General features: G+C 45.0%; 1 protein-coding gene across 10 annotated transcripts in view; it reads right to left on the reverse strand.

The window, feature by feature from the left end:
- Positions 1-887: 887 nt before the first annotated feature.
- The window catches only part of LOC110488032 (engulfment and cell motility protein 1), a 212112-nt gene continuing 199164 nt past the window's right edge, over positions 888-13835 (reverse strand). For all 10 annotated transcript variants that reach the window (XM_036970712.2, XM_036970713.2, XM_036970710.2 and 7 more), the window contains 4 exons: positions 8643-8750; positions 7837-7919; positions 2644-2721; positions 888-2455 (listed from right to left, as the gene is read on the reverse strand). In XM_036970712.2, the coding sequence (XP_036826607.1) occupies positions 2255-2455; positions 2644-2721; positions 7837-7919; positions 8643-8750 (470 nt within the window). In that variant the 3' untranslated portion in view covers positions 888-2254. The remainder of the gene's footprint in view (positions 2456-2643; positions 2722-7836; positions 7920-8642; positions 8751-13835) is intronic.

The following is a 13835-nucleotide window of genomic DNA, read 5'->3' on the forward strand; positions in this document are numbered from 1 at the left end:
ACACCAGTCCAGGACTTCCGCATCTGGCTTCTTCAACGGCGGGATGGTCTGACATGAGCCACCCGGAGAGCTGATGAAGATGTGGGTTTGCACAATTGAAGATTTTTTGCACAAATTGTCAGAAACTCAGGGAAGCTCATCTGCATACTCGTCAACCTGAACAGGGTCTTTACCTGACTACAGTTTGACGTCATAACCGACTTCAGTGGGCAAATGCTCACCTTCGATGGCCACTGGCACGCTGGAGAAGTGCTCTTCACAGATTAATCCCAGTTTCAACTCTACCTGGCTGGCGTTGTGTAAGTCGAGCGGTTTGCTGATGTCAACGTTGTGAACAGAGTGCCCCATGGTGGCGGTGGGGTTATGGTGTTGGCAGGAATAAGCTACGGACAATGAACACAATTGCATATTATCGATGGCAATTGGAATGCAGAGATCCCGAGGCCCATTGTTGTACCATTCATCTGCCACCATCACCTCATGTTTCAGCAAATGCACAGCCAGCCCCGTGTCGCAAGGATCTGTACACAATTCCTGGAAGCTTAAAATGTGTCCCAGTTCTTCCACGGCCTGCATACTCACTAGACATGTCACCCACTGAGCACGTTTGGGATGCTCTGGGTCACAGTAGTGTGTATATATATAATTGAACTGGGACACGCTGTTCCAGTTCAATTATTTATATATTTTTTAAGGTATCTGTTACCAACAGATGCATATTTACAGTCCCAGTCATGTGAAATCCATAGATTAGGGCCTAATTTATTTATTTCAATTGACTGATTGCTTTACATGAACTGTAACTCAGTACAATCTTAGAAATTGTAGCACGTTGTGTTTATATTTTTGTTCAGTGTAGATAAAGACATGGACAATGCAACAAGAGGTCAGTTTCCTTAAATCTTTAATGTAAACAGCAGGTTGAGGGGCTTTCAGACCTAGAGACAAACATCTGAAGGTATTAAATATGGAAAATAATAAATCATATTAAAAATGTTGACTCATGATTCGCTTTTAAATGACATTTCCATGAACCTCTAAATTGACGGCCACATAGTTCTTGAAAACAAACAAACAGAGAACAACTTCCCTTTACTAAAAACGCAAACGTCCCCCATACTGACTACTCGGCAATATCACTAAATTACACCATCAGCTTAACAAAGTAGTTTTTTGTTGCTCAATATTGCTTCGAAATGTTTACAGCAGTCGTAATCGAGCCTGATTGAACGGTATCAAGTCGGAGGAAAGAGATGTGTATGTCTGAGCAAGCATATATTACAGTTATGTTTGTTTGGGTATACAGCATGGTCAAAGCAGCCGTGATATAGGATAGAAGACTTCAGGAACTTCAGAGGCAGTTTCCCGTATTGTATAACAGTGTCAGGTTTTAGAATGACACACGTATTGTAACAGTCTACACAGGATGTGAAGTATGCAGAAAGATACCTGGGAGAAAAGTGTTAATACACACTTCAACATCTTAAATACACTTGATCCTTTCTTCCTCTCAGAGACATTAGCTGCCACGTAAGTGTGAATGGGGGACCGAGCCTGCTTCTGAAATGGCACCCTATTCCCTATATAGTGCGCTACTTTATTCCCTATATAGTGCACTAAAAGTAGCGCACTATATAAGGAATAGGGTGCCATTTTGAACACACACAGAACGTTGGAGAACTAAAGACTAACGTCCCCAGCACTTCTTTATATTTTTATAAAACGCCACACCTCTCATGTAGAAAATCAACAAAACGAAAAAGGACAACCAGGCGATTATCAAAGAGAGTTTCTACAACAAACCCCAAGCAAATGGCAAATTCTTCAGTGAAGGAGGAGTGAAGAGTGAGCAGGGTTGAGGTGAGAAGAACACTGTGAAGACATCTTGGAGAGTGATGACCAAACAACAACGCTTAGAGAATGTTAGAACATCTCTGGTTTAGGACCCAAAGGACCCATATATATGCTTCCTGGTTTGGTCTCCATGGTGACGTGATGATTCAGTCAGTGGGCCACCTAGTGTCGCAAAGAGTCATTAAGCGCCGCAAACGTATTTAATCGCACCCTTTAATTCAAAAAGAAAGTTTAGCAAGTATAGCAAGAAGGAAGGAAACTAGTTCAATAGAATCCTTTTTCTGTCACTCATAATTTTCATCGTTATTAGTTTATTTTTCTTTTTTCCAGTTGCCGTTTTAGGAAAGAGAGAGTTGGTAGGTCCAGTACAGTAGCTAGGGGATTTTGATCGGTTGGTTAGTTAGTTGCAGTCATAAACAAAGTCATAGTTGCTAGGCTCCTTGGGAATTGGGGGAGGGGCCTCTGGAATCTGGATGTTCTCCAGATCGAGGAGGCGGAGCTTCATCTCCATGGAGAGTAGGGTATCCATGTCTGACTTGGTGAAGTCACTGGTCATCTCCTTTCCCAGGAGGGCGTTCAGACCGTCCGTCCACACACAGTACTGAGGAGAGACAGGAGAGGATGAGTACACAGACACACAGACAGAGACACACACAACCGTACATCAGTGTATTAACATTAAGTGTTCCACGTTGTGCTGTAGAATGGAAAACCTCCATTGACTTCCTCTCAGTCCATCTCTGAATCCTGTCATTGGCTGGGTGACTGTGCCAACTGCTCAGTGCTTACCTCATGCTTGTCCGGAGCGATGAAGTTTAAATACTCGTCTGACTCGTAGAGGACGGAGAAGGCCAGCTCCAGAACCTCCTGTAGCGAGAGGGGGAGAGAGAGACAGGGAGGGAGGGGAGAATGTGGGAGTGACAGAGTGATAGAGGGAGATAAGGAGGGAGAGAGAGCGGGGAGAAAGAGAGGAGGGGAAGGGAGAGAAGGAGAGGAGAGAGAGACAGAAGGAGGGAGTTCAAATGTAGCACTGTCACTAACATGCTAATGAGCTCCTCACCACTCTAGTGTGTGCATCCCTCCCACTGTGCCTCTATAACACGTTCTCTCCCCAGCCACTCCAACATCAGATGGTTTGGCTGTCATGCTGGGTGCCAGGGGACAGGGGACGGGACACACCGAGCAAGGGGACAGCTAGGGGACAAACTGGGATGCAAAGGCACTTTGAGACGGTTATCCAACACAGGAGAAAAGTTGCCCCTAGAGTCTAACTTAATCCTTGGAGAGAAAACACACAAAAGCTGACTTTGGATCAGATTATTGTGTTCTCCACACTGGTCAGAAGTACACAGGGGGATGCAAACAATGAGTCAGATGGGGAATGCATAGGGACACCTGAGAGAGTTCCACACAGAGAACACTGAAGGAGAGCTGATGTCTCATTTGTTCAAATCTGTTAAGGCTCCTTTGAAACAGATGTCTCTCGCTTGTCATCAAATGCCGCAGAACTAATTATAAATTCTGTAGCATATGGCACGCAACCACATAGATGGTGGAAGCGCATTGATCCAGAGCACCTACTGTATGTGTGTTCTAGTACTATGGGCCATGTTGTATTTGATTCAACACAATAGGTCAATCCAATAGGCCTGACAAACAGATATCTCTGAACTGTACCCTGGCTCTCCGTCTCCCAGACCCAGTATACTATAGAGTGATTCCACGTCCCAAATGGCACCCTGTATAGTGCACTTTTTTGACCACAACCCTATTACCTATATAGTACACTTTTGACCAACGGCCCACAGGGAATAGGGTGCCATTAGAGACGAATCCTAGGTCTATGGCTGCGCTGCCCGTGACCACAGAGGTTACTTTTTGTGTCTTACAGCTTGACTAATGAATGTTGCTCCGCTCGTGTTCTCATTCAAACAGCCCAAACAAGGTCGAGTCATCCAGCCATCCAGCCAGCCATCAAGCCATCCATCCATCCATCCATCCAGGCATCCAGCCAGCCATCCATCCATCCAGTCAGCCATCCATTCAGCCAGCCATCCAGCCAGCCAGCCAGCCAGCCCACAGACCTGTAGGCCCATTCTTTCAGACACCAGATTTATGGACAGAGTAATAAAGGTCCAGGCGAGAGAGGAGCGGTGCTCCTTTGTCTTCAAGGCTATATTTACAGGACCTAATCTGTCAGTGTCAGTAGAATGTATTGGTTTCTAGTCACTACTGAGACAGGACCTGCGGAGGCTGGGGCTTTCGTACCAGCAGACAGGCTGGCAGGACTGAACACAGCTATTTCAACTTGATTAAGATGTCTATACATAGAAGATAGAGCGATTTGGGTTTAACTTGGCTGGCATGTCAACATCTACTTTGATAGTGGGTGGATATACCTTGATATTGAGTTGGCTATCATGTTATCATATAAGGCAGAGATACACTGACATATTTTTATTTATTTAATTTAACTAGGCAAATCAGTTAAGAACAAATTCTTATTTACAATGACGGCCTAAGCCGACCAAACCCTCCCCTAACCCGGGCGATACTGGTCCAATTGTGCACCGCCCAATGGGACTCCCAATCATGGCCGGTTGTGATACAGCCCGGGATCGAAGCCGGGTCTGTAGTGACAGCTCTAGCACTGCGATGCAGTGCCTTAGACCGCTGTGCCACTCAGGAGCCCTCTACTGTACTGTTATATAAGGCACAGACACACAGACATGCAGTGCCTTAGACTGCTGTGCCACTCAGGAGCCCTCTACTGTACTGTTATATAAGGCACAGACATACAGACATGCAGTGCCTTAGACCGCTGTGCCACTCAGGAGCCCTCTACTGTACTGTTATATAAGGCACAGACACACAGAGCCTTAGACCGCTGTGCCACTCAGGAGCCCTCTACTGTACTGTTATATAAGGCACAGACACACAGACATGCTGTGCCACTCAGGAGCCCTCTACTGTACTGTTATATAAAGGCACAGACACACAGACATGCAGTGCCTTAGACCGCTGTGCCACTCAGGAGCCCTCTACTGTACTGTTATATAAAGGCACAGACACACAGACATGCAGTGCCTTAGACCGCTGTGTCACTCAGGAGCCCTCTACTGTACTGTTATATAAAGGCACAGACACACAGACATGCAGTGCCTTAGACCGCTGTGTCACTCAGGAGCCCTCTACTGTACTGTTATATAAAGGCACAGACATACAGACATGCAGTGCCTTAGACCGCTGTGTCACTCAGGAGCCCTCTACTGTACTGTTATATAAGGCACAGACACACAGACATGCAGTGCCTTAGACCGCTGTGCCACTCAGGAGCCCTCTACTGTACTGTTATATAAAGGCACAGACATACAGACATGCAGTGCCTTAGACCGCTGTGTCACTCAGGAGCCCTCTACTGTACTGTTATATAAGGCACAGACACACAGACATGCAGTGCCTTAGACCGCTGTGCCACTCAGGAGCCCTCTACTGTACTGTTATATAAAGGCACAGACACACAGACATGCAGTGCCGTGAAAAATGATTTGCCCTCTTTCTGATTGTCTCTATTTTTTGCATATTTTTGATACTGAATGTTATCAGATCCTCAAACAAAACCTAATATTAGATAAAGGGAACCAGATTTTTTAAATAACAGAAAAAGATATACTTATTTTATTTATTTAATTAACCACGTTATGCAACACCCAATTCCCCTGTGTGAAAAAGTAATTGCACTGCATTTCTCCACCCTTATCCCTTGACTGTTTACAGGAACAATGTGAGATGTTTGCCCTGTCCCTGTACTATAGATTGCCCCTTTAACCTCTGTAGCCTTCTGCCTGGTGTGTTTAACTTGTCTAAAGTATGGTATCTTTAAAGCTATTTTTTTAGTTGTATTTTTATTTGTATTTTTTTTCTAGTTGAGTATATTATTTATATTGCTTTGTCTTGTCTGTGTGTGTGTATGTTCAAAACTTAATAAACAGAGTAAAAAAAAAAAAAAAAGTAATTGCACTCAATAGCTGATTGTGCCACCTTAAGCTGCAATGACTTCTACCAAATGCTTCCTGAAGCTGTTGATCAGTCTCTCACATCGCTGTGGAGGAATCTCAGCCCACTCTTGCATGCAGAACTGCTTTAACTCAGAGTGAAATTTGTTTCAAATCCTGCCACAACATCTCAATTGGGATTAGGTCTAGACTTTGACTATGCCATTCCAAAACTTCAAATTTGTTGCTTTTTAACCATTTCATGTAGACTTAATTGTGTGTTTTGGATCATTGTCTTTCTGCATGACCCAGCTGCACAGAGTGGGCTGAAATTCCTCCACAGCGATGTGAGAGACTGATCAACAACTTCAGGAAGCATTTGGTTGCAGTCATTGCAGCTAAAGGTGGCACAACCAGCTATTGAGTGCAATTACTTTTTCACACAGGGGAATTGGGTGTTGCATAACTGTGTTTATGATAAAAAATGAAATAAGTATGTAATTGTTGTGTTATTTGTTCCCTCATGTTCCCTTTCTCTAATATTAGGTTTTGGTTGAAGATCTGATAACATTCAGTTTCAAAAATATGCAAAAGTAGAGACAATTAGAAAGAGGGCAAATACATATTATATAAGGCACACAGACACAGACAGATAATGTGATATGAGACACACAGACACAGACAGATAATGTGATATGAGACACACAGACACAGACAGATAATGTGATATGAGACACACAGACACAGACACAGACAGATAATGTGATATGAGACACACAGACACAGACACAGACAGATAATGTGATATGAGACACACAGACAGACAGATAATGTGATATGAGACACACAGACACAGACATAGACAGATAATGTGATATGAGACACACAGACACAGACAGATAATGTGATATGAGACACACAGACACAGACAGATAATGTGATATGAGACACACAGACACAGACACAGACAGATAATGTGATATGAGACACACAGACACAGACACAGACAGATAATGTGATATGAGACACACAGACAGACAGATAATGTGATATGAGACACACAGACACAGACATAGACAGATAATGTGATATGAGACACACAGACACAGACAGATAATGTGATATGAGGCTCACAGACACAGACACAGACAGATAATGTGATATGAGACACACAGACACAGACAGATATTGTGATATGAGACACACAGACAGATAATGTGATATGAGACACACAGACAGATAATGTGATATGAGACACACAGACACAGACAGATAATGTGATATGAGACACACAGACACAGACAGATAATGTGATATAAGACGCAGAAACACAGACAGATACTGTGATATAAGACACAGCAACACAGACAGATAATGTGATATAAGACACAGAAACACAGACAGATACTGTGATATAAGACACAGAAACACAGACAGATACTGTGATAAAAAACACAGAAACATAGACAGATACTGTGATATAAGACACAGAAACACAGACAGATACTGTGATATAAGACACAGCAACACAGACAGATAATGTGATATAAGACACAGAAACACAGACAGATACTGTGATAAAAGACACAGCAACACAGCCAGATACTGTTATATAAGACACAGAAACACAGACAGATACTGTGATATAAGACACAGAAACACAGACAGATACTGTGATATAAGACACAGAAACACAGACAGATACTGTGATATAAGACACAGACAGATACTGTGATATAAGACAGACAGATACTGTGATATAAGACACAGAAACACAGACAGATACTGTGATATAAGACACAGCAACACAGACAGACAATGTGATATAAGACACAGAAACACAGACAGATACTGTGATATAAGACACAGAAACACAGACAGATACTGTGATATAAGACACAGAAACACAGACAGATACTGTGATATAAGACACAGCAACACAGACAGATACTGTGATATAAGACACAGACAGATACTGTGATATAACCTTGTTCTGCTTCAGAGCTCCCTTCTCCTTCATGTGAGGACAGTCCTTACCAGTGACCACCGCTTTGATATCGGCCACAGGCACTACGGGAGAAGGAAGAGAGGAGATAGATTAGATTTAGTGTCAACTGCTATTCTGTTGACATGCTACATTAACTACTAACAACGTCAGTAACAACCATCTTCGTCAGGCACCCTGGCACTAAACTATTATTTTGCAAGTTGCACTTAACTAAAAAAAAAAAGAAAAAAAGAAAACTGACAGTCAGTTTGTTTTTAATTTATTTAACCTTTATTTAACCAGGCAGGCCAGTTGAGAACAAGTTCTCATTTACAACTGCGACCTGGCCAAGATAAAGCAAAGCAGTGCGACAGAAACAACAACACAGAGTTAAACATGGAATAAACAAGTGTACAGTCAATAACACAATAGAAGAAAAAAAAAGTCTATATACAGTGTGTGCAAATGGCGTGAGGAGGTAAGGCAATAAATAGGCCATAGTAGCGAAGTAATTACAATTTAGAAAATGAACACTGGAGTGACAGATGTGCAGATGATGATGTGCAAGTAGAAATACTGGTGTGCAAAAGAGCAGAAAAGTAAATAAAAACAATATGGGGATGAGGTAGGTAGATTGGATGGGCTATTTACAGATGGGCTATGTACAGCTGCAGCGATCGGTTAGCTGCTCAGACAGTTGATGTTTAAAGTTAGTGAGGTTAATATAAGTCTCCAACTTCAGCGATTTTTGCAATTCGTTCCAGTCATTGACCCAGAGCAGTACTTGTGTTGCTCACATTACTCACATTTTTCCTGTAGAAGGTCATGGGACACCTCTCCCTGAGGGCTCTCCTCCAGATCTCCATAGTGCAGGACTTTATGGTTCGGAGACAGTCGACAGTACCAGAACTTATCTATAGAGAGAGAGCGAGAGCGAGAGCGAGAGCGAGAGCGAGAGAGAGAGAGAGAGAGAGAAAAAGGACCAGCATAAAGACCAACAAACCTGGTGAAACAGACACTAATACACCTGGATTGTGTATGTACTGTATAGACCAGAACCACCCAAAGCATATTTACACTACTTTCTAAAGGCAGCAACACCAAACACAACAACCCTAACACTATCCCATATGGACAGTCAGACACAGACAGTTAGTGGCACCTGATTCAGGTATGATATATGATAGACTTTATTGTCCTAGAGGGGAAATTTGTGTGATACTGCTTCCACATAAATACACAAACACATAGAATCACAGAACAACAGCCTACCATACACCCCCCTCCCAGCCAGGCCAGACTGTGACCAGGTGGCAATTCCACATGAAGCCCTACAGGCCTGGCACCAGTCCGTCTCCCTCCGTCTCCACTGCTGTTTAGCAGTTTTATTGACAGGGGGACAAAATAATGTTCAGCCTGCATCTAGGCACCCTATAGCACCTTCCCATCATCTGGAACTGTGTTCAGTGCTGTGTGGGGCTGATTGGACCTTTCTGGTCTGTCTGATGATGATCTCCTGGAAAATGTTTTCACTGTGTACCACTATGGGGCTGTGGTGTGTGATGTTCTCATGTAGAGGTCAACCGATTAATCGGAATGGCCGATTAATTAGGGCCGATTTCAAGTTTTCATAACAATTGGAAATCGGTATTTTTGGACACCGATTTTGCAGTTGTTTTTTTTAGACCTTTATTTAACGAGGCAAGTCAGTTAACACCACATTCTTATTTTCAATGACGGCCTTGGAACGGTGGGTTAACTGCCTTGTTCAGGGGCAGAACGACAGATTTTTACCTTGTCAGCTTGGGGATTCAATCTTGCAACCTTACGGTTAACTAGTCCAACGCTCTAACCACCTGTCTCTCATTGCACTCCACGAGGAGCCTGCCTGTTACGCGAATGCAGTAAGCCAAGGTAAGTTGCTAGCTAGCATTAAACTTATCTTATAAAAAACAATCAACCAATCATAATCACTAGTTATAACTATGTTGGCTGATGATATTACTAGTTTATCTAGCGTGTCCTGCTTTGCATATAATCGATGCGGTGCGCATTCGCAAAAAAGGACTGTCGTTGCTCCAACGTGTACCTAACCATAAACATCAATGCTTTTCTTAAAATCAATACACAGAAGTATATATTTTTAAACCTGCATATTTAGCTAAAAGAAATCCAGGTTAGCAGGCAATATTAACCAGGTGAAATTCATTATTAACCAGGTGCGTTCATTGCACGCACAGTCAGGGTATATGCAACAGTTTGGGCAGCCTGGCTCATTGCGAACTAATTTGCCAGAATTTCACGTAATTATGACATAACATTGAAGGTTGTGCAATGTAACAGCAATATTTAGCCTTAGGGATGCCACCCGTTAGATAAAATATGGAACGGTTCCGTATTTCACTGAAAGAATAAACTTTATGTTTTCGAAATTATATGTCATTAATATGGTCAAATCCGGAAACTAAAGGCTTGTATTTCTGTGTGTTATTATGTTATAATTAAGTCTATGATTTGATAGAGCAGTCTGACTGAGCGGTGGTAGGCACCAGTCTGACTGAGCGGTGGTAGGCAGCAGTCTGACTGAGCGGTGGTAGGCACCAGTCTGACTGAGCGGTGGTAGGCACCAGTCTGACTGAGCGGTGGTAGGCACCAGTCTGACTGAGCGGTGGTAGGCACCAGTCTGACTGAGCGGTGGTAGGCAGCAGTCTGACTGAGCGGTGGTAGGCACCAGTCTGACTGAGCGGTGGTAGGCACCAGTCTGACTGAGCGGTGGTAGGCAGCAGTCTGACTGAGCGGTGGTAGGCACCAGTCTGACTGAGCGGTGGTAGGCACCAGTCTGACTGAGCGATGGTAGGCACCAGTCTGACTGAGCGGTGGTAGGCAGCAGTCTGACTGAGCGGTGGTAGGCACCAGTCTGACTGAGCGGTGGTAGGCACCAGTCTGACTGAGCGGTGGTAGGCACCAGTCTGACTGAGCGGTGGTAGGCACCAGTCTGACTGAGCGGTGGTAGGCACCAGTCTGACTGAGCGGTGGTAGGCACCAGTCTGACTGAGCGGTGGTAGGCACCAGTCTGACTGAGCGGTGGTAGGCACCAGTCTGACTGAGCGGTGGTAGGCACCAGTCTGACTGAGCGGTGGTAGGCACCAGTCTGACTGAGCGGTGGTAGGCACCAGTCTGACTGAGCGGTGGTAGGCAGCAGTCTGACTGAGCGGTGGTAGGCACCAGTCTGACTGAGCGGTGGTAGGCAGCAGTCTGACTGAGCGGTGGTAGGCACCAGTCTGACTGAGCGGTGGTAGGCAGCAGTCTGACTGAGCGGTGGTAGGCAGCAGTCTGACTGAGCGGTGGTAGGCACCAGTCTGACTGAGCGGTGGTAGGCACCAGTCTGACTGAGCGGTGGTAGGCAGCAGTCTGACTGAGCGGTGGTAGGCACCAGTCTGACTGAGCGATGGTAGGCACCAGTCTGACTGAGCGGTGGTAGGCACCAGTCTGACTGAGCGGTGGTAGGCACCAGTCTGACTGAGCGGTGGTAGGCAGCAGTCTGACTGAGCGGTGGTAGGCACCAGTCTGACTGAGCGGTGGTAGGCACCAGTCTGACTGAGCGGTGGTAGGCACCAGTCTGACTGAGCGGTGGTAGGCACCAGTCTGACTGAGCGGTGGTAGGCACCAGTCTGACTGAGCGGTGGTAGGCACCAGTCTGACTGAGCGGTGGTAGGCACCAGTCTGACTGAGCGGTGGTAGGCACCAGTCTGACTGAGCGAGCGGTGGTAGGCACCAGTCTGACTGAGCGGTGGTAGGCAGCAGTCTGACTGAGCGGTGGTAGGCACCAGTCTGACTGAGCGGTGGTAGGCAGCAGTCTGACTGAGCGGTGGTAGGCAGCAGCAGGCTCATATTTCTGTGTGTTATTATGTTATAATTAAGTCTATGATTTGATAGAGCAGTCTGACTGAGCGATGGTAGGCAGCAGCAGGCTCATATTTCTGTATGTTATTATGTTATAATTAAGTCTATGATTTGATAGAGCAGTCTGACTGAGCGGTGGTAGGCACCAGCAGGCTCTTAAGCATTCATTCAAACAGCACTTTAGTGCGTTTTGCCAGCAGCTCTTCGCTGTGCTTTTAGCATTGTGCTGTTTATGACTTCAAGCCTATCAACTCCGGAAATTAGGCTGGTGTAACCGATGTGAAATGGCTAGCTAGTTAGCGGGGTGCGCGCTAATAGCGTTTCAAATGTCACTCGCTCTGAGACTTGGAGTAGTTGTTCCCCTTGCTCTGCATGGGTAACGCTGCTTCGAGGGTGGCTGTTGTCGATGTGTTCCTGGTTAAAGCCCAGGTAGGAGCGAGGAGAGGGACGGAAGCTATACTGCTACACTGGCAATATTAAAGTGCCTTTAAGAACATCCAATAGTCAAAGGTCTATGAAATACAAATCGTATAGAGAGAAATAGTCTTATAATAACTACAACCTAAAACTTCTTACCTGGGAATATTGAAGACTCATGTTAAAAGGAACCACCAGCTTTCATATGTTCTCATGTTCTGAGCAAGGAACTTAAACGTTAGCTTTTTTACATGGCACATATTGCACTTTTACTTTCTTCTCCAATACTTTGTTTTTGCATTATTTAAATCAAATTGAATATGTTTCATTATTTATTTGAGGCTAAATTGATTTTATTTATGTATTATGTTAAGTTCAAATAAGTGTTAATTCAGTATTGTTGTAATTGTCATTATTACAAATACATTTAAAATCATCGGCAGATTAATCGGTATCGGCTTTTTTTGGGGGGGGGGGGGGGGGGGGGGTCCTCCAATAATCGGTATCGGCGTTGAAAAGTCATAATCGGCCAACCTCTATTCTCATGGGCTGTGGAATGTGATGTTCTCATGTGTCTGAGGTGGCTAGCGTGACTGATAGCACCCGGCACTGGGGTGCTATCGCCCGCTGGGCAGTTGGGGCCGGCTGGCACACAGGCTGGCATGCCTGGGCACTGTGGACAGGCCTCCTGTAGAGCAAGGCCTGGCACTTTATTCTCTACCCATTATGCATGTCCCTGGAAGAGCAGAACTAGGCTGGGGACCAGGGAGGGTTGGTTGGCGCTCGCATGGACAACACAGTCCAAATCCTAATTGCTGAGAATAGACATTTGGCAGCAGGGAGGCTGGCGCTGGTCTGTGGGGAGTGGCTGTGTCGTGCCTAGTGTAGTGGTGGTGTGAGACGACTGACTGACTGCTTAGGGAGCAGAGAGAGAGGAGAGAGAGAGCAAGAGAGAGAGAGGAGAGAGAGAGAGAGAGGTAGAGAGAAAAGAGAGGTAAAGAGAGGTAGAGAGAGGTAGATATAGAAAGGGAGATAGAGAGGTAAAGAGAGGAGAGGGAAAGAGGTAAAAAGAGAAAGAGAGATAGGTAGAGAAAGAGAGAGAGAGAGAGAGAGGTAGAGAGAGAAAGAGGTAGAGAGAAAGAGGTAGAGAGGTAAAGAGAGGTAGAGAGAGAGAGAGAGAGAGAGAGAGAGAGAGAGAGGTAGAGAGAGAGGTAGGTAGAGAGAGAGGTAGAGAGAGAGGTAGAGAGAGAGAGGAGAGAGAAAGAGGAGAGAGAGCGAGAGAGAGAGCAAGAGAGAGAGCGAGGGACAAGAGAGAAAGAGAGCGAGGGGCGAGAGAGAGGAGAGAGCGAGAAAGAAAGAGGAGAGAGAGAGAGAGCGAGAGGATTTAGACTGGAGCTATCTAGACTGGAGCTATCTCGACTGGAGATATCTCGACTGGAGATATCTCGACTGGAGATATCTCGACTGGAGATATCTCGACTGGAGATACCTCGACTGGAGACACCTAGACTGGAGACATCTAGACTGGAGACATCTAGACTGGAGACATCTAGGCTGGAGATATCTAGGCTGGAGATATCTAGACTGGAGATATCTAGACTGGAGATATCTAGACTGGAGATATCTAGACTGGAGATATCTAGACTGGAGATATCTAGACTGGAGATATCTAGACTGGA

The sequence above is a fragment of the Oncorhynchus mykiss genome, chromosome 30 (assembly GCF_057628025.1).
Source record: "Oncorhynchus mykiss isolate SJ-2025 chromosome 30, ASM5762802v1, whole genome shotgun sequence".
NCBI lineage: Eukaryota > Metazoa > Chordata > Actinopteri > Salmoniformes > Salmonidae > Oncorhynchus > Oncorhynchus mykiss.